This window comes from Gigantopelta aegis, chromosome 3 (genome assembly GCF_016097555.1).
Source record: "Gigantopelta aegis isolate Gae_Host chromosome 3, Gae_host_genome, whole genome shotgun sequence".
Classification (NCBI taxonomy): Eukaryota; Metazoa; Mollusca; class Gastropoda; order Neomphalida; family Peltospiridae; genus Gigantopelta; species Gigantopelta aegis.
The window spans coordinates 62,499,063-62,521,626 of record NC_054701.1 but is presented as its reverse complement, the minus strand read 5'-3'; the positions used below and the strand labels follow the sequence as shown (position 1 = coordinate 62,521,626).

The 22,564-nt window shown below is 35.0% G+C and overlaps 1 protein-coding gene across 3 annotated transcripts in view; it reads left to right on the top strand.

The window, feature by feature from the left end:
• LOC121368397 (homeobox protein cut-like 1) overlaps positions 1-22,564 on the top strand; it is a 150,400-nt gene that overhangs the window by 68,704 nt on the left and 59,132 nt on the right. For 2 of the 3 annotated variants that reach the window (XM_041493099.1, XM_041493100.1), the window contains exons 5-6: positions 6,976-7,043; positions 17,787-17,919. In XM_041493099.1, the coding sequence (XP_041349033.1) occupies positions 6,976-7,043; positions 17,787-17,919 (201 nt within the window). Of the gene's footprint in view, positions 1-6,975; positions 7,044-15,263; positions 15,974-17,786; positions 17,920-22,564 lie in introns of those variants that run through there. The other variant, XM_041493101.1, reaches the window with a different exon arrangement.

The following is a 22,564-nucleotide window of genomic DNA, read 5'->3' as shown; positions in this document are numbered from 1 at the left end:
AGAGCACACTACCGACAGATCTAGATCTTGTCCTGAAATACAGATATCCATGCACATAATTCATCTATGCTATCTCACTTCAAAAAGGCTGTAGGAGAACCGATCAACAACCCAGCGACTGCTATCTCTAATTATCTATAGTACAGTGCCTCTTTTATGAAATAAAATCGTCTTACAGTAAGTGATTGGCATTGATATTTTTCTAACTTTGAAACACTGCATGGTTTATATATGAAAAAATTCTTCAGTTGGCCTGGTATGCTAGCAGTTTAACCAAAACATAACATTCCCCTATGCCCCTGCCTTCTCTCTCCCCCCCCCCCCCCCCTCCATCCCACCGCACACGTCTGAATACATGTTGTGTAGTTCTGTTTGGACAGTAAAAATGAGGCTTCAAGATGGCCTACAAACACAGGGTGGTTGGTTAATACAGGTCAATTTGTACCAATTAGAAGAAAAGTATCTTGGAGTCTTAATACAGGTGGCCATTATGGTTTGACTACTTAGTATGTTGGTTGATTGGGAGAATAATATGGCGGCATCTTAACACTGGAGGTAAGACGTAGCACAGTAATAATGTGCTCACCTGATGGCACGGTCAGTCTAAGATCAATTCCCATCGGTGGGCACATTGGGTTATTTCTCGTTCCAGCCAGTGCACAACGACTGATATATCAAAGGCTGTGTTATGTGCTATCCTGTCTGTGGGATGGTGCATATAAAAGATTCTTTGCTACTAATGGACAAATGTAGCAGGTTTCCTCCCTAAGACTATATCTCAGAATTACCAAATGTTTGACATCCAATAGCCGATGATTAATAAATCAGTGTGCTCTAGTAGTGTCGTTAAACAAAACAAACTTTGAACTTAATACACTGGCTGCTTAACACAGGTGGCCACTTGAGCAAGTTGGACTATATTTCATAGATTTTAAAATCAATACTCGACTAACATCTTCAGAATATGTTTGTGTAGCGTAATAAGCACCCTGCGCTGTTATCGGGTTGTTGTTAACCGATTTGATTGATTGAGTAATGAGATTAAGAGAGAAATAACATCTGATCAATTTTCATTATTATTATTTTTTTTTTTTTTTCAATGTTCAAAGGAAAAGAATCAGATTTCTGGATTCGTGTCACAATACACGTTATGAAATGTGTCATGTATCTTAAGGTGTCCTATATACATGTTGAAATATTTGGAACAAGTGGTAGTGCCACCTATAATGTGGTGGGTCATGGGGTCGATTGCCATCACTGGATGTATTGGAGGTTTTTTAACACAAAAGGCACAGACCCTAGTTTCAACCTGTAAAAATGGACACTAAGTGATTAACACATTTGGATAATGTTACTGTGGCGTTGAAACGGTGAAATATCGTTAAAAATCGACAAAAACTTGACTCCATAACTGTTATTTCTCAGATGCACGTGCATTTTTAAAAATATGAAAAATGCATTTTGTGGTATTAGAAACACCAGGATGACCAGAAACACTTCAGTTGTATGGAAACGGATTATCTAAACAATAAAATATAAGTAATGTTTGATTTCAGTGATCATAAACGGCTCTAATAGTGAAAAATATGCAGTAGTGTTTAAAAACTTGGGTCTATTCCATTAATGCCCTTGTAAATCTTTTTGCATTGCATTGCACTGTCAGATCGTTATGTTGTAAGAGTTTAATGTAATAGGCCCCTGGTAAAATAAAGGCTGTGCTATATGTGCCATCTTGTCTGGGAAACTGCATGTAACAGTCTTTGTCATGTAAGTAAAATGCAGGCGATCTGAAGATCACTCTCTTGAAGTCATCTGAAGTTTCAACTAAAAGGTATTAAACCTTTTATCGTAAGGCAATCAGTTTGCTAATCTGAAACGTTCCAGGTGAGTGTGGAGGGGAGCGCAAGTGATCGCTCACCTCTCCTAGCTAAGGCTGAATAAAAAATCCCTTGCTGTGGTTCAGTGCTAGTAGCCTGTGTGGTGGCAGTGGGATTTGATTACTTGCCTTTCCTGGCGAAGACTATATAAAAGATCCCTTGCTGTGGTTTAATGCTAGTAGCCTATGTGGTGGTTATGGGATTTAATCATTCCTGTTCTGTTCAGATGTTAAAGTTTGTTTTGTTTAATAATACCACTAGAGCACATTGATTTATTAATGATCGACTATTGAATGTCTAACATTTGATATTTTTTACATATAGTCTTAGAGAGGAAACCCACTACATTTTTCCATAAGTAGCAAGCGATCTTTTATATGCACTATCTCACAGACAGGATAGCACATACCACTGCCTTTAACATACCAGTCATGGTGCACTGGCTGGAATGAGAAATAACCGAATGGGCCCACTAACGGCGATCGATCCTAGACCGATCGCGCATCAGGCCAACACTTTACGCCCAACTGGGCTACGTCCTGCCCCATTCTGTTCTGCGCGGATATTTTTATAGTGTCTAATTAAGTTATCTGTCAGTGTTGAGCTACATCCTCCATGTGATGCTCATAAGAAGCTTATTGTAAAGTACCACACACAATCTCGCTTTGTGAACGTACAGTGTGTTTAGCATTGCTCAAACATTTTTACTAGGCTGTGATTCATCTCGGCACTTTACCTCACCGGTGTTTGCCTGTCACCGTTTACACTTTTATGTTCTTCGTACATCAATACTTTTCACTGATATAACAATATTGGCAATATTGTCTTATTTATTTTTGACAGTGAAAAAAAGTTGTTTGCTTGCCCCAAATACATGCGTAGGTGTTGCGATTTTCAATAGGGTTTTTGTAAGAAGAATTTGCAAACTGACATAAAAATATCAATAAGATTCGTTGAACCTCCTTAAGTAAACGTCAATTTCGATAATAGACATGATACAGAATTTTACCAGATTGATCGGTTTCTGTGTAAATCTTTGAATAAAATGTTTAGCCATCCTGTGTTCAGCTATTTCAACATATGTTATGTAATGGGCATCCCAAGTTTCAAATTTAAGAAATATAAAATTGATGTTGCACTCCTACTTTTATTCTTCATAGAATTAGAATTAATTTAAGATTTATTTTAGTTTATATGTCCAGTGAGTAATCAATTTCTATTCTTTGAGTCACATGAAATTAATGTTTGCTTTCTTAAATTTTTATTGTTTTGTCTTGTGTGATATAAGCAGAAAGCTATGGTAATTTTTGGACAATGTTGGCATCATCCTTTAGTAGTTTTGCTTTTAGCTGTTTCTTTAATACATAATAGCTACTACAAAGAGTTTCTCTCTTGTGCATATGCACTTAAAATGGACAGAACTAGTACTGGGTACTAGTCATCATTTTATCTTTTTATGAAGGGGGTGGTAGGCCAGGGCTTCTGCCAGAGGATAAAATGCCATACCCAAATGTTTTGGCAGATTTAATTTTTTGGACAAGATTAATTATTCTTATCATTACTCTATGATTTTCTTAACCCTAACCTTAAATGTAACCCATTTTCTTTCTGGGGGAGGTCCACCATACCCCCTGTTGACTGTGGTTGCATTCAATTCCATAGCGTCATACCCAAAAATGTCTTTCTGGCAGAAACACTGGTAGCTCAGGGGTAGAGCTCTCGCCTGAGGTGTGGTTACCATTAGTAGATGTTCGTTAAAGGCATATTGTCACACAGACCACTGACCTATTTAATGGTCTAACAAAGTATTACCTGAACAAAAATAATTTGATTTGTCCCTAAATGTACTTTATGCAACCATCTTCATAACCACCATACTCCATTTATTAATGATATTTTGTAAAAATAATTGAATTTTGGCAATGGTCCATAATTCAAAAACTAAAATTGCCAAGAGGGTTGACATGGATTTCACTCCATCATGGTTCAGTTAAGGTGATGCGATACCTAGATTTGGTTTCCAACAATTAATATAATTTTTATTTATTATCCATTTTTAGACAAATAAGGTCCTTAAATCCGTGACAGTATGTCTTTAACCCACCATCCCAACCATTGCTCCATGACAGGCATAGCAGTGCCCTTTGAGTATACTATCCTGTCTATGGGGAATGTGTGTATATATCATGATTCAATTTTTTTTTTTTTTTTTTTTTTTTTTTGGTATGTCATTATGTGATGGTTTTTTAAAATATATATCTTACTGCTTTAAACTGATATTCACCATCACAGTGTTTTACAAAAAAATATAGTCACAGCATGTATGTACTAAAAAGTAGTCAATATTATCTTTGTGCTGTCAGGGTGTTGTTAAAATATTCTTGTCTGGATTCAAGTTTCAACATAAAATAAGCAGTCTGTTTCTCGTCGTCTTTTTATTTTTTTATTTTTTTGTAAAACTAAAATTCTGATATAAATGAGTCAACGTGATCTGAAATGACAGGTAATGGGCATGTATTGGAATTCAATGTAATACCAAAGTTTGAGACTGCCAATACAACATTGTCTGAATCCAGTACAAGTCACTGGGTTCAAGAGTATGTGAAATCAATCTATAAAACCCACTCAATCGCATATGGCATTCACGTTCTGCGCCGATTTTGCTATAGATTTTTTCTCACATTAATAACAGCACTGGTTTTGTATGTGGGGAAAAAATTATATATATATATATATTATTAAAAAAAAAAAAAATAAGAAAGAAAAACTGTTTAATGGGTATGATAGAATTATCATTACGTCAGTTATCAGTTGTTTGATGGATGTGCTCAGTTCAGGAAGTTTACCTTGTATATGTATTATCATTAAAAGAAGATGGCCAAATAGGATTGTATAATGAAGGAAGATAGGTTTCAGCAACATTGGGTAAAACAAATACTTTTCTAGTTGGGTTGTTGGGTTTTTTGTGGGTTTTTTCAAAAACAAACATTGAGTAATAATTATTGAAGTTTATTTTCTTAACTGATGTCCATCTCATTCTCTATCACAGATATTAAATTTAATTTTTGCACTGACATATTGTACATGTAAAGGTTACCTACAAAGACTATAAATTACATGAGTGCTGTTTTAGATAGATTTCACTGTTATTTATTTTTCATTCATAAGTCTTTTAATATGTTTGAATGTAAGAGCTTTAGATCTCACTAATTTGAGCACAACAGCTTTTCTGTCTGTTCTGAATACAGTAAGGTCTTTTTTTTTTTAGTACAGTAATGTTAGTAACAGCTGCTGAAGTAATTCATTTCAAGTTATTTTAATCTAATTACTTTAACATTTCAGTGGTTTTGGGGTTAAATGCTTTGAGGTCAGCATGTTTGTACTTAATTTGGACTTCATTATTTTGGGCATATGTATTTTCCTCCTTTATTTTTGGGTAGTTACAGTGCTGAAATGTCTTAAAATACATGCAATTAAAGAGTTGTGTGAAAATAAGGCATCTATAAATTCAAAATTTTGCATAACCTGAAAAGGAATTATGCAAAACATACTTGTATAACCTAGTTTGGTTTGCATTTTTTTTTTTAAATTGCATTACTGAAATTCAATTGCTAGGACTATATTACTCGGTGAATTTTAATCAAATGGTAAATTGGTTGTGTAAAATAAAATTGTACCTTTTATATGCATTTTCCCAGTCAGGATAGCACATACCACGACCTTTGATACACTAGTCATGTGGCACTAGTTGGGACGGTCTCGTTCCAACTGGTGCACCACGACTGGTATATCAAAGGTCGTGGTATGTGCTATTCTGTCTGTGGGATGGTGCATATAACAAATACCTTTGCTATTAATGGAAAAATGTAGCAGATTTCCTCTCTAAGATTATATGTCAGAATTACCAAATATTTGACGCCCAGTAGCCGATGATTAATAAATCAGTCTGCTTTACTGGTGTCATTAAACAAACCTAACTTCTTTTCTTGTTTTTTTAGTTGGGGTCGGGAAACAAAATGGGTCTGCAGAGGAATTTCAATCCATTGGCCAGTACAATTTGTCAAGGGCTGAAATAAGAGATTTAAATTTTCATATTCTGGACCATTATGTGATAATCACCATAGTTCAGTATATGTAATAAACCCTGACAACAGCTGCTGATTGCAAAGGAAAGGAATGTTTATGGACATCTCAGAACATTTGGTGTCTTAACATGATTAATGTGACACACGATCTTTGGCTACTTACTGAATTGCAGCAAGGGTTCTTTTATGTGCAGTTTTTGTTATTGACAGGACAGTCAGTGTTTTTGCCAGAAAGAAATTTTTGGGTATGGCGCTATGGAATTGAATATTTACAATGTGTGTGCTGAATGCAACCACAGACGACAAGAGGTATGGGGGGCCTCCCTCAGAAAGAAAATGGGTTAGGTTTAGGGTTAGGGTTTTTAAAAAAATCATAATTGTGTCAAAAGATTAACTTTAAAAAATAAAATCTGCAAAAAATGTTGGGTATGGCACCATGCCCATTTTACCCTCTGGCGGAAACCCTGACAGTATAAGCCACATCCTTTGATCTAGGCCTATCACATCTCAGGCGAGCATTATAAACACTGCTATATCCCACCCTATGTTAAATGGTCCCTTGCTGCTAATCAAAAAGGGTAGCCTAAGAGTGATTCACTGTGATTTTTGTTTAATTTTTTTAGTTTAAAAAAAAAAATTAATGATAGGTGTTACCATTGCCAGATAATAGCAGACCTCCACATGAAAAAAATTGAGGGGAATGCTGCTCTAATTTAGATTATGGGGAACCAATTAAGATATTACTATGTTGATGTCATACAAATTCATAATTCATAGGACTGAAGGAGAGCTAAACATTATTCTCCATGAACCAGTTTCAGGGGAGTAATAGGGAGTGAGAGTGATGGCTCCCCATAAATGGTAAGGTCTATTACAGACACTTAATAATCGCTGACTACATGGAAACAAAGTGTTGAGGTGCAAAGAAGGTAAACAACCAGACTTTATCATGATTGTTCAGATTTACTGTAAATCTTTCACATAAGTTAAACCAAGATAATTTTGTTTTGCAGAAGTGACAATCAAACAACTAAAAGACAAGATAAAGGAATATGAAGAAAAACTGGAAACAACTGCAGAGGTAGGTCCACGTTTGTAATTAAAGAGGTCATGGGTTTTCTGTGCCTAGTCCATGGACTCTGTGACATGTATCCATTATTCCACCAGAAAAAGGGAAATTGCTTGTGTGTGTGTGTGTGTGTGTGGGGGGGGGGGGGGGTCTGCTAAATATGGCCTGCTATTATTTTTATTTTTTTTAAATAGCCGGCCAAAAGAAATATGACCAGCTAAGAAAGAAATATGGCCTGCTGGAAATAAGACAGGACACAGTGAGTGGAGAGTTTTGGATGGTGTGTGCAGAGTTTTGGACAGTGTGTGCAGAGTTTTGGACAGTGAATGGAGAGTTTTGGAGTGAGTGGAGAGTTTTGGACAGTGAGTGGAGAGTTTTGGATGGTGTGTGGAGAGTTTTGGACAGTGAGTGGAGAGTTTTGGACAGTGTGTGGATAGTGAGTGGAGAGTTTTGGACAGTGAGTGGAGAGTTTTGGACAGTGTGTGGAGAATTAGGACCTCTGAGAGCATTATAAACTTAATGTAACAGAATCACAAGCTCGTCCTCAGTTAAATAGATTTCATTTCAGCCAGTGCACCACGACTGGTATATCAAAGGTCATGTACTACCCTATCTGTGGGATGGTGCATATAAAAGAAGCCTTGCTGCTAATCGAAAAGAGTAGCCCATGAAGTGGTGACAGCAGGTTTCCTCTCTCAATATATGTGTGGTCCTTAACCATATGTTTCACGCCATATAACCGTAAATAAAATGTGTTGAGTGTGTCGTTAAATAAAATATTTCCTTCTTTCAGCTAAATAGAATGACCTGCGAGTTTTTGGAAATTTTAGCAGGTGAATTTTTATTTCACCTGCTAAATCTAAAAAATGGACAGCTTTTTGTTTTTCGCAGACTGCTATTTTGAGCCCTGAAATAGACATAGTTTTAAATGTGCTGAGGTGTTGTTAAAAATATATTCCTTTCCTGTCCCATTTGATTAATTCCTGTATTCTGTCACCCCCAACTAACCCCCTAATTAATAAGTTATCATTTCCAAAACAACCCAATAAACTCGGCTAACTGTTCCTAAATGGATGTTATGCCTTAAAAACAAGTCGTGTGTGTTCATTGCTCAATCGTCTTTGTTGACTTTCCGACTTGTAATCCATATCATAAAGAGTTAATTAATGATGTCGCAACAATCATTCCCTCTTTCACCAGACAGTCCGGTTCGCTAAAGTGATCAGTTTCACGTGATACAGACGATTTCCTGCGCTATTTGTCCGCCATGGGTCGTAGTTTGTTTTGTCATACAAAGAAGACATTAAAGCTGTTGTTCCCTGTTGCAAATATTGATCAGGAATTGTATCGCACAGTAAGAAATTCCTTGCACAAAAAAAAAAATCAATGATCGTCAACTCATGCTTGGTAAATCTGCGCTATACAAATTGATACGTTCATCGGTGATCGGCAGGCCGCGTTGTTGACACGTCGAATGGCGAGTTAACAATAGGCTGCTTGTTTAATAGCTATCTCAGCACTGAAACACAGGGCATTGATCACTCGACTGTGGTCATTTCTTATTAGCCCCGTCGAGGAAAAGTGCACGCTCGAACGTTGTTTGTGTTTGAGCTTACTTGTACTTAACGATCATTCTAATGTAACAAATTACAAAATTTTCAGATCAAACAAAGTTATTCATGTGTATATTATTTCTTCTTCTTTTTTTCAGTAGAATAGGAAGATATTTGTTTTTATATAATTTGCTTTAAAAAAAAAAAAATAATAATAAAAATTTAAGGTTGATGACAGACAATTTCTGCACCATTGTTTTTGATTTGTACACAATAAACTGACCTCGAAATAAAAAAAATAAAAAATTGAGTGGTGTGATTAATTGCTACTCTAATTTATGCTAGTCTCAGACTACCAACTGTCAGCAGAAACTTCTACGACTGTCCAGTTGCTAGTCTTGTTTGCTCTTTACAACTTGATTCTCACCCGTCATAAGTTGGGAGTTGGAGAAATTACAATGCAACCGTTGAGTTGGCTAACTTCGTCATGACAGTTGACAGTCTGAACCTAGCATTAGATTATGTGGAGCCATTTAAGATGTTATTATGTTGAGCACTGAATATTGGTATTGTAGGGAGATGTAAAGTGACATCATTCAATCACTAATATTTATCATTTAGATTTTAAAAACGCTATATTAGTGCTATATTTTCCCACGTTAAAATATCCAGTCTACTGATCTTCACCCCTGTCAAAATAGTTACAAGTTACATATTGAACAGTCAATGATAATTTTGTCGGTATGTTTTGTGAGGTTTTTTGTTTTTTTGTTTTTTTTATAAATGTACCCAAAATATTAAGTTTAATAAGATGAAAAAAAAAGAAGTTCCATTTATCAAATATAAGTATAATTTTAAAAATCACTATAGATATGTATTGTGTACAAAGCCAAAACAATGGTGCAGAAAGTGCCTGTCATTAAAATGAAGCTAATTTATTTAGTAAATGTTTTTTAATTTTTGTATTTTGTTTTGAAATTTTTATAACAAACATGTATGTTATATTGCAACTCATGTAGTGAAAACAACTTAAATAAATTAAGTATAATAAGGAAGTTTGTATGTGTTACGAATGTTTTTTTCTTCATGATATGGTGAATGCTATGCTAATTGTGAATTTTAAAAACAATTGGCAAATTTTATTTTAAGTTGGCCAAAATTACCAGTTGCATGCAATATTTGATATTTTATAAAGCAAATAACTGAGTTTCTGCAATTTATTTGAATTTTAACAGATAATTTAGCAAGATTTTCTGTTCACCGAGATCTAGCCTTGATTTTGGAAGATATATATCGAATTGCATTGTGATACTGAATAAAGTGTAATTAATCCTGAATGATCAAAGAAAGCAAGTAGTAAAGTTAGCAAGATAAAATCTTTTACGTGCATTTTTATTTTTTCACAGACAGGATAGTATATACTAGCTATATAGAACACATCTATCTGTGTACGCGTGACTGACACCTTCCCATTGAGTGCATTAGTGTGAATCTTTACAGGGATACGAACCCAATACCTACCTGCTGTAAAAAATTTTTTTTGCTTTTTTGGGGGTGTTTTTCATGTTGCAAATTATTCAACTTTATATATAAACCAAATAATGAAATTGGAGTGGCCTTGAATGGATGCTATATTAGTGACCACATACCATAATTGTATTTCTGCACTAATTTTTCTAAAATACTAAAATAATCTAATCTTAGATGTCTGGTATGACTATTTTGTGTGACTGATGTTCGCTCATTTGTTAGAAACACCTCTCTGATCCAAGGGCAATAACTATGCAGTGACCTGTTTTTAGAAGAACCTTTCAGAAAGGGTTCATTGTACAGTAAAAATTGTCATTTTACGTGTGTTGCTTAATTAATCTACAACCCAGTAAAACTGATATTACTTTGTAATAAATAGTGAATAGGTAAATGTTTAGGTACAGGTGAATGAATGCATTTGCATCTGATTATTTATATCTTAATTGAAATAAGGCTTGCAGTATGTGACTGGTCAGTGAATGGATGTAACAACACATCAACAGAATTAGTTAAGTAATGTTATACTCAAGTATTAAACAAATAAGTATTATAGATAAATGGATGAACAAGTATGTGAGTGTTGTAATTAATTAATGTACAGATCAGTTTGGATTATATAGATTATGTCAACTGTAACAGTTCATTGGTTTATAAGGTGGGGTTTTTTTTGGCATTCTTGTTATAACTGAACCTAAATAGCTTCATTTTTCAAGTGTTATTATTATTGTTATTTTTACTTCTTGAGTGGAGGTACGGTGAGTGCAGATAATCCTCAAAAGTTGTGTGTGTGTGTGTGTGGTGTGTATGTGTGTGTGGTGTGTATGTGTGTGTGTATGTGTGGTGTGTATGTGTGTGTGTATGTTTGTGTGTGTGTTGTGTATGTGTGTGTGTGTGTGTGTGTGTGTGTGTGTGTGTAACAATTTTTTTTTTTTTTAATAAACAAATTAAGCAATACTAATTGAAATTGAGGACAATTTTACTTTAAAAAATTGGTTGTATAAATAAATATAGTCTGAAACTTTGTCTAGACCACTCTTGATACTCAGTTCCCAATAGATCAGTTGCAATTCATTTATTACAGATAAAGGTTGTTTCTATGTGTGTATAATGTGAGCTGAATATTAAATAAAGTCTAAACACACATGCAATTGAGGGTTTGGTTTTTTGTGTGCGCTTGATTTATTCTAAAACATTAACATACTTTTAATAGTTACCTCTGAAACATGTTACCATCTCTTGCCACTAGCTGAAATTGCGTTTAGGACCATCTCTTCTCCCATTGCTCAAACGTTCCATCCATCATTCGGCAGTAATCGGAGAGAATAGAGCTTGGTGTATACGCTGGGCTATGCCTGGCGTATCATTCAATTAAAACCTATCAAAATATGCCTCGTCGGACGAGCAAAAATGTTCCTTGGGAGCAGGCTGCAGAATCTGGAATCAATTTACATGATTGAAGAAAATGATTTCATCGTGACGAGTGCTAAAACGATTGATTTGGGGGTCACTTCGATATTGTTAAGTGACCAGAAATCGTAGAAACTGCAATCAGAAAGAAATTGTCAATTTCTCCTGAGGTTACGCTTGTAATTATCAAGTCCCTAGCCTTCACTGAGCTTGACGCCTGTTTTGTACCTAAATGGTTGTCAAGACACTTTGATTACTGCTGTTTTTCAGCTATTAATTTAATGTTGCTAAAGCAGTGTTTGGAAAAAAAGAGAAAAAAGGTCATATCAGCTATCTTTCGCTTTGCACAGTTTTGTTACAATTTTCGTTACAGATGTATTATATTACATGTAATGTTATTTGTCTAGACTCGGTTTAGAAGTTTAGAAAAACTTACAACGTACACCAGTTTTATTTATTCATTGCATACTGTTTACTTTTAGACATAGATATTACAGGGTTTTATCAGCTGTTTTTAAACTCCGATAATCAGCACCATTCCTCAAAGGCTGTGTTGTTTTATTCCTAATTTTGGATCAAACAATTTTCGGTTTGAATTTAAATAATTCCTATTTTTTATTATCATATAAAGACATATTTTTGAAAATGATAAGTAACACTTGACAAACACCTACCTTCCCTCTCCCATAATGTTTCATAATACAAAATAGATATATTAATTTGAATAAATACAAGTACATTTATAGTATTACTTTTTTAAATTCTAACTTAGCTTTAATGAGATGTTACTGAAATGAAACTGAAAATTCCCAATTTGTTTTGTAAAATTCATGGGTGTCAACTCTAATTTTAGAAATAAAACCCTGATTTATACCAGATATTTATAAAAGGGACCATACATGTAGATTTATGGTTAACAACAACAACACGAATTGTCTTGGAGAGGCTGGAATATTATGTATATCTTGGAATTTCTTCTCATTTTATTGAAAATCTCTTTATTTCTTGCACACCTATTTGAGAAAAAAACAGACAGATTTGTGGTGCTTGTACTATATGGCAAAATATGTTGGAGATCAATTTAATCAAAGTAAAAGTTTGTTTTGTTTAATGACACCACTAGAGTGCATTGATTTAATAATCATTGGATGTCAAACATTTGGTAATTTTGACATATAGTATTAGAGAGGAAACCTGCTACATTTTTCCATTCAGAACTCAGAAACTGTGTTTTACATGCCTATATTCACTAGGGTTCAGGCATGTCTCCCCTGGGTCCTGTCCTTGGCATGGTCAGCGATTTGACCCAGGGAAGAATTTTTCCATTAGTAGCAAGGGATCTTTTATATGTACCATCCTATAGACAGGATAGCACATACCACAGCCTTTGATGTACCAGTCATGGTGCACTGGCTGGAGTGATATCAATTTAAAGACATTTGATTGACAGCAGTGATGACACATATTAAATGTAAGCACAAGTATTATAGATAATTTAGAATATATTTTTATTATTATTTTTAAAATTTTGATTTTGAAGATATATAAAGCAGATCTTTGTGACAATATGTATTTTTTGTTTCATGCAACAAATGATTTATAATTGCACTTTGTGCACTGGTCTGTAAATGAGATTCTTTTCTTTTTTTTCTTCTTTTTTCTCTTTTTTTCTCTTTTTATTTTTGTATGTGCAGTTACACAATTTTAGAAAATATTTGCAGCAGGCTTAAGCAATACAATTAAATACACTCATGTTTGTTAGACAATACCATTTATCTTACAACTTGTTACAAATTTATCTTTCTCATGTACACTCCTTAAATATGTTTTGAAAGATAAAGTGATATCTAAAAAAACACTTGGTGTGGTAGTATATTCTATATCATATGTGCTGAAAGTAGTATCGAAAATGTTAATCACAATTTGTGTACTGGAAGAGACTGAACAGCCATGCAACTGGTTGCCACATTTTGTTAAGTGATCTATTTCAAAGCTTATTATTGTTAAAAGTTCCTGGTGAGGGGTCAGCAATTATACATATGTAGATAATAAATAACGTGACACAAGACAATGGAGTGAAGTGGCTCTGTTGCTTTTCATTGCGTAGTTACTGAGAGTTAACTTTTTCGGGGTCATTATTCATTTGTTGGTTCATTTATTTGTCCTTTCTTTCAGTAATTTTGTTTGTTTGTTTATTGGTTCATTCTAGGAGTGAGATTTAACTAGGTGGTAGAGCACTCGCCTTAGGTGGGAAGAGTGTATTAGTTTTTACTAAGGGTTTTGTTTTCATTACAACTAGTATCCCACAAATGGTACAGCAAAGGTTATGGTATGTACTGCCCTAGCTGTCTATAGAAAAGTTCATATAAAGGATTTATTCTGTTTTACAGGAGTAGCCTGTGTGGTGGGAGTTGGTTTCATAATATAACACACACGGCCTTTTTAACAGTTTCCAATCCTTCTGGCTATTTCTTGCCAGTGCACAATGATTGGTATATCAAAGGTCGTGGTATGTACTATCCTGTCTAAGGGATGATGCATATAAAATATCCCTTGCTGCTTATCGAAAAGAGTAGCCTATGAAGTGGCGACAGCGGGTTTTCTCCCTCAATATCCGTGTGGTCCTTAACCATATGTCCGACGCCATATAACCGTAAATAAATGTTTTGAGTGTGTTGTTAAATAAACCATTTCCTTCCTTCCTTCTGATCTTTCTAATTGCTTCTCCTCTTTTGATCTGCACTGCCGACCACCAACTTTGTACTTTCCCAATGCTACACCATACAAGGATCTTTTTGCACTCCTGTCCAGTCAGCTACAGTATATACATTATGCTAAATATTGCATACAAAGTTTTAACTCCATAAATAAAACATTCATCTTTGTAATTATGACTTTACACAGAAATAGCCATATACATTGTGGCCATATATGTAGCCTCAGCTAATTGAGGGTTAGCTATCTACAGTGAAACCCCCTAAACCGAACACCCTCAGTACAAAGTAAAATGTCTGGTTTAAGGGGGATCTGGTTTAGAGAGGTTCTGTTTTGTACTGATATTTAAAAGTTTGGGTTTTTTTTAGAGAATTCCGGTTTAGAGAGGGTCTGGTTTTGAGAGGTTTCACTGTATATAAAAAATAGAAGTAGGCACCATCAGGCTTCTAGATGGGTCCTGTACAGGATGGAGGAACCAGTTGAGGCCGGTACTTGTGCCCAGGACAAGCGTGCGCTACAACAGCTTGCTCTGAATGTGCACGCTAAACAATTTTCCATTCCATTCTAGATGGAAAAGTTATTGTAGAGGACTGATATAGTAGACACAGATATTGTAAACAAGAAACTATATTTAGTTGGTAATTTTAGTCATTAAAGGAAGGAGCAGGATGTAGCTCAAGCGGTAGCGTGTCCATCTGTGAAGCCGTCGGTCATCGGATCGATCCTTTTCAGTAGACCCATTTGCAGTTTGGGCTATTTTCTGTTCCAATTAGTGGTCCACAACTGGTTCATCAAAGGCCATGGTATGTGCTGTCTGTGGGAAAGTGCATATAAAAGACCCCTTGCTGCTTATCACACAGAGTAGTCTATATGGCGGCAGCGGGTTTCCTCTAAAGAAATATGTCAGAATGACCATATGTTTGACGTCCGATCGCCGATGATAACAAAAATCAATGTGCTCTAGTGGCGTCATTAAATAAAACAAACTTTACTTTCATTAAAGGAAACATCTTATGATGGCAGCAAACTGAGGACAGTCTCTTTAAGATGTACATGTAACTCTTAAGCATATTGCCTCTTGTCCATGCTTTGAAGACAATTAATTAATGGCCACTGGGCTAACCTGTTAATTGATTGGAATCCCATGAACTTGACTAGGAATTGAATAATGTCTGTAGGGTGACAGGTGATAGAAACTAATGGTTCCTCCCAGATGACAGTTCCCTTTGAGAGAGTAACGGTCGAGAGACATCCCATCTCAGCCTCTCGACGCGCTTCACTACCCACGGAAACCACGACGTAATTTTCACGATTAAAAACCTGTGGCAATAAAACCGTATCACCGTTAAACACTTTCCAATCATCATCAGCACCGAGGAACAAATGAAGAATCTTTTAATGCACCGATCGGTTAATGCATGAACTCTAACAGTTCATCATTACGCTTGCTTCTTATGATACGGTTTTTCAGCACCTTGGTAGTGTTTTATTTTTAAACTTCGTTAATCGGGGAGTGAACTGAGAGAGGGAAGTGGGCGAAGATCAATCAAGCATGTTCAGTTGACAGAATGGGATCATAGACATAACTCTACATACATGCATGTATATATATCTCATCTGAGAACCAGTTCATTGTTATTTATTACCTATGTCGTTTATGTCCTGCGAAGACTGGGCTTCGGACACTATTATTGGACTAGTTGACAGAGATGATGTTCCCTTTGTTTCTTTCTAAAGGTATGTGTCGGTGGCTAAAAAAAAACAAATTGGTTTTAGTTTTGCACTTTTGAAAAGTTTGTAAAAGTTTTTAAGGTTTTGGTTAGTTAATTGTTTTTTTTTAGATTAGTACAATTCAGGATTCTTGTTTAGAGTGACTTGAATAGTGAGTGATCTGTGGTATAAACGGTTGGTTGTTATGTAATATTTAATATGGATACCCAAAGCTTAAATGATTTAAGCTTTTAAAATTTTATTTTTGAAAGTTTGTGAAATTAGTTGGGGGTTTGGGGTTTTTTTTTAGATTATTATTTTCGTCAAGGATTTGTTTTGTTTACAGTTGTTTTGTATAGTGATCTGTGGTATACATGGTTGTTAATCAACATTTAATACAGACATGTTCAAGTTTGGACAATTTAAGCTTCTAGATTCTTTCGTTTTTTAAGTTTTAGATTGTTTTAGAAATTTATTATAATTAAGGATTTGTCATGAGATTATTTTAATTAAGGATTAGTTTTTGTTTACAGCCAGTGCACCACAACTGGTATATCAAAGGTCGTGGTATGTGCTATCCTGTCTGTGAGATGGTGTATATAACAGATCCCTTGCTACTAATGAAAAAATATAGCGGATCTAAGTCTATATGTCAAAATTACCAAATGCTTGACATCCAGTAGCCAATGCTTGACATCCAGTAGCCAATGCTTGACATCCAGTAGCCAACGCTTGACATCCAGTAGCCAACGCTTGACATCCAGTAGCTAATGCTTAATAAATCAATGTACTCTAGTGATTTTGTTTAAGAAAACAAACATACTAGTCTTGTTTACAGTTGCTTTGAATAGTAAGGAAATGTCTTATTTAACGATGCACTCAACACATTTTATTTACGGTTATATGGCATCAGACATGGTTAAGGACCACACAGATATTGATTAGCAGCAAGAGATCTTTTATATGCACCATCCCACATACAGGGTAGTACATACCATGGCCTTTGATATACCAGTCGTGGTGCACTGGCTGGAACGAGAAATAGCCCAATGGGCCCACCGAAGGGGATTGTTGCTTTGAATAGTGATCTTTGACGTAAACAATCAACAGTTACTCTGCAGTTAAAATGGACATCCAAGTTTGGACAATTTAACCATCAAAACTTCTTCTTTCTTTCTTTTTGTTTGGAAAGTTTTGTTTTAGATTATTATAATAAAAGAGTTGTCTTGTTTACAGTTACTATAACTTGAATAGTGATCTGTGCTATAAATGGTTGTTAAGCAACATTTAATATGGACATTAAAGCTTGCAGTTAGACAGTTTAAGCTTCAAGCTTTATCTTCTCCTTTCAACTCTGTATCTACTACAGCAATGGCTGTTAGAAATGGCAGCCATTTTGAAGCAGAAATAGCTAATTAATATGTTTGACTGTTGTCTTTAGGTGGATTTTTTATTAGTCAAATCTGTTTATTTCTTTACTCTTTCATGCATATAATTTGGAACCCAATAGCTGATGTTTGGATTTTGGTTGGTTTTATTTGTGTGTGTGTGTGTGTGTGTGTGTGTGTGTGTGTGTGTGTGGTTGGGATATCAGAAAACATGCATTCATTAATTATTTGATTCATTCATTTGTTCGTTCATTTGTTCATTCATTGAATCATTCATTCATTCATTCATTCATTCTGTATTATACTTTGGTAAATAATATCCATCAAATTATTTCATTTATTTAAATAAGTTAACATTGTCTTTATTTTCTTTATTTTTTCTTGCAGTCATAAATTCTTGATGCTTGCTACTAAAACTTAATTGATAGTTTTCTCTTCATTTTGTTTAATAGCTACGCACAAAAGAAAAAGAACGGGAGTTGCAGAGATTTTTTGCCGAAAAAGAACGTCAGCTTCAGGAAACACAGCTAGCTGTTGCCCGGAAACTCGGAGAGGCCGAGCAGAAGATATCCACTCTTCATGCGGGTGAGCTTAATTTACATATTTTGAAAACAATTTTTTAATGATTAAACATAAATCCCAAATCTGTTCCATTAATACTTTTATGCATTCATTTATTTTTTTATCCATTCATCTATTCATCCATTCATCCATCTGTTCAATCCACAAGTCCATCTGTTTATTCATTATTTGATCAATCAGTCGGTCCATTAATCCATCCATCTATCCATTCATTCATTCATCAGTCATTCCATTCATCCAACTAACCATCCATCCATCCATCCATCCATCCATCCATCCATCCATCCATCCACACCTTCCTCAAATTGATCAATTCATGCATACACCCACAAAACACACTTAATTCCATCTGTCCATCTGCGTAACCCACCCCCCACCCCTGCCTGTCAGAAAACAAAGCAAAAAACAAAACAGGAAAGAAAAAAAGGAGGGGGTGGGGGGAAGCTTGGTTACTGTATATCGTTGTTTGTTAAGTCTCCCCGTTGGTGGGCCCATTGGACTATTTCTCGCTCCAGCCAGTGCACTACGACTGGTACATCAAATGCTGTGGTATGTGTTATCCTGTCTATGGGATGGTGCATATAAAAGATCCCTTGCTGCTAATCGAAAAGAGTAGCCCATGAAGTGGCAACAGTGGGTTCCCTCTCTCAATATCTGTGTTGTCGTTAACCATATGTCTGATGCCATATAACCGTAAATAAAATGTGTTGAGTACATCGTTAAATAAAACATTTCTTTCTTTCTTTAATCAGATATGTCACCTAAATAGGGAGATGGAGCTTAAACACTAATATTGGGGGATTGGGGTGGGGCCAGGATATTCTTATTACAAAATAGACTTAACTACAATATTTGTTAATTTGTTTTCTATTAGCCGTCGGGCATGGCAGTTGTAGTTATTTACTAGCCCAACATTGAATGCCACTAGCCATGAGAATGGGGCTACCATAATCTAGAAGCCCTGCCTACCCCTTATTTTGCCACTCCGTATCCGATAGAGAAAGTTGGTACAGTGTACATCCTTTATGTAGTTGAATGGGAGATATTGTCAGTCTTGACATTCACAGGCATTTGTTTTGGTGAACCAATCACAGTGTTAAATATTATTATCTTAATAAAGATTTTAAGATGTCTGAAAAATAAAGCTTTTTGAAAGTGATCTCCTAATGTGCAATAAAAAAATTCTACTCTGTTTATTTTTATCTTCTTCGAATGAATCGATCACATTGATGTTGCTAGCTGATAAAAGTAGTTTCTTTTTTGTAAAGGCGGTGTATGTATTACTTGGCACCCAAGATAAATTATTTTAATGATCAACACTGCCACTTCCCTAACAAAATGAAGTTTCTAATCTTTTATTAGGAATTTTTAAATAAACAAATGAAAGAGTAAAAATCATCAGTCACGACCAATTAAATCTGCAGTTGAGGACAAAATATCAGATGAGAGTCGGTGAATATAAAAGACAGAGATACCAATAAGGTTTTTTCCCAGCCAGAATGATAAAAATAAAACATTTTCAATGGTCAAATAAAATATAACTTTTATTGTGGGCATCAAACATTCAAATGGATACTGGTATGGAATACAATAGGGGCTGTTAAACATACTGTTAAATTACATGACTGTAACTATCATAAAACACGAAAGTGGGGCGGCAAAACTCAATGAGGCAGCCCTTAAATGGAGCAGCACAAAGGTGATCAATATTTAGGGTGGTTTTTTTTTTTCAAAACATTTTGTGCAGAACAAAGTACCATTCTTGACTTATTTGACATGTGGTACCATCTTGGTACACTTCATGTTTACATGTACCATAGTTTGACACCCACTAGCCAATGTATTTTTTGTGTTGGGATGTCATTAAACATTCATTCATTCATTCATTCATTCATTCATTCATTCATTCCCTCCTGGTAACCTGAACAACGGTTGTCAACAGTATGATGCATGCAAACCCACAAAACACACTGGAGCCTGGTTTCCATACAGTGTTGTAACACATCGGCAGTTGATATAGATCGGCAGTTGTTTAGTTTTTTAACCAAAGTTACATGTAGTAATATAGTCTGTATGTCGGACAAATCCGATTTGTGTCAGTTGCCAACATGTTACACATTGTATGGAAACCAGGCTCTACTTTCCATCGATCCATCTGTCCGTCCGTCCGTCCGCCCATCCGTCCGTCCGTCTGTCCGTCTGTCTGCCTGTCCGTCCGTCCGTCCGTCCGTCCGTCCATCCATCCATCCCTCCGTCCTTCCATCCATCCATCCATCTATCCATCCATCCATCCGTCATTCTATCCATCCATCCATCCTTCCTTCCATTCGTCCTATCATACATCCATCTAGCCATCCATTCATTTATCCATTCATCTGTCCATCTATTCATGAAACCACCTATGACATCTATCTAAAACATCCATCTATCAATTTTTAAACATTTATTTTTAAAAATCAAAAACAGTGATAAAAACTTTGCTGCGGATGGTATTTTAGTTTCTGTTTACAATACCCCTAAGACTTTGGAATGAATTAATATTATTTAAATTATTTTCTTGCTGGTCACTGCATGATTTTAAAAAAGAAGAAGAAATGTTTTCTAACCATGGGATAGACATGGGGTAGAAATGATAGGGTCTCAAAATAAAAAAAAATATTATCTGGTTTATTTTCTTATGCTATCATATGACAATACGCTTCCTTCAGCAGTGACATAATAATTTTTCAATATATACTCTTCAAAAAAGAGTAGGGGAACCTGAAATATTAATATCAACTATTAGACCACAATCATCCTAGAAGAATGTTCAGGTCTGTTTCAACAGAAACACATTCCATAGTTTGCACATGTATCATGCAGTTGCCCTACACGTGTGTGGGGTGTCATTCTCGATTTTGACCATTTCCAGGAAGGTCCATTAATCACTGTGGAACATTATTTCTGTCAATCTTTTTCATTCTGTTGATATACAGTTGTTATTGTTTTGTTTTTAGTCATTTTTATTGTTTGAATTTGCAATTTACTGATAAAAAAATATCAACTTTCAAATTTCACTTCTGACCCCAATATCGTCCTTCAAGATCTTTCATGGTCATAAAACCTACTGTAATACTGGACTACCGGTTGTAATGTTTGCCCAATTAATTCACTATTATCATATAACCATTCCCCACAGCTAATATACCTTTCAATTTTGGCAATTGTAAATTCTTATTAGAGTTCCCCTACTTTTTTGAAGAGTATATTTTGTGTTTCTTACTTCACTGAGAATGAAGAGATCTTGCTTTGGCGAAACATTTTGAAAACTAATGATTCAATTAGCCATCTAAATACTGTAACATTTCCTGGTTATAGTCCCTTTGTATTATGTCACTTACTGAAATCTGTCAACTAGTTGTCTGTAGGAATATCTTGATACAGCTTCAGGCTTGGTTTATGTGTTACGCAATGCCTTTCTATTGACATACTGGAATCTACAAATCTACATAATTTTTCTATTTCCATGTGTGTATACAATTGTAAATGTCATTCCATATGTTACATAACATTTGATTGATAACTTGACTTCTAAAAGGTGCATCTACTGCTCAAGGAATAGTGTTATGCTGTTTTATATTTAATAAGAAATGTTATTTTGCTGGTTTTTAAACCATTTTTCTGACCTTGGGGAAAATTAATTTATAGTTAAATGTGTGTATCTTTCACTCTGTTAGAATATTAGTACTACAGTAATAAGAGTTTGTTTGTTTAACGACACCACTAAAACACAGTGATTAATTAATCATCTGCTATTGGATGTCAAACGTGGTAATTCTGACACGTAGTCATCAGAGGAAACCCCGCTACATTTGTTTTTAATGCAGAAAGGGATCTTTTATATACAGACCTGTCAACCCTCCCGGATACCGCGGGAGTCTCCCGGTATTTGATCAAATCTCCTTTCCCCTGTGTGGGAGACAGTTTCTCCTGTTAAATGACATTTTTGTAAGCATAAAAAAAAAATCGATCCTCTTTTGTCAAAATAACATAAGGGAAGTAACTCTACCTTTTTTTTCTCATTCGGAAAATGTCGACTACTTTCGGTTTCTGAGAATGTAACAGGCCGAATTGTCCCGACTGTTTAACCTTTGCCGAAGTGAGAATTGTGGGATATCCTATTTAAATTGTTAAAAAAGCACATGGAGTTTATAAAATGACGTGTTATTATAATGTTTGTTGTCATCGTAATGGCTACGAAGCGTGTTGCCACTAATTCAACAGGCTGTGTATTGACATTCAGTGTTGCATATATATATATAAAAAACTATCCAATTTAGTTCTAATAACACCTCTGAATTGTAAAATGTCTTCCCACTGGATTACATGTCAACCTTTAGTCAAGAGAAAGCAAGAGGTGTGTGTTAAAAAAGCAGGAGATTTTGTCAAAAAGCAGGAGATTTTTTTAATTCACACAATTTAACCCAAAATCGCAAGATTTAAAAAAAACATTATTACAATAAGTTATATGAATACTATATAATGTCATATATACTTCTTAACCTTAGATTTTGGCATTTAAAAAAAAAAAAAAAAAAAAAAAAAAAAGAAGGTTTGTGTATGGGTTGGTGTAATTTTTAGCATGCTCCCATGAGAAAACTGGTCAAGC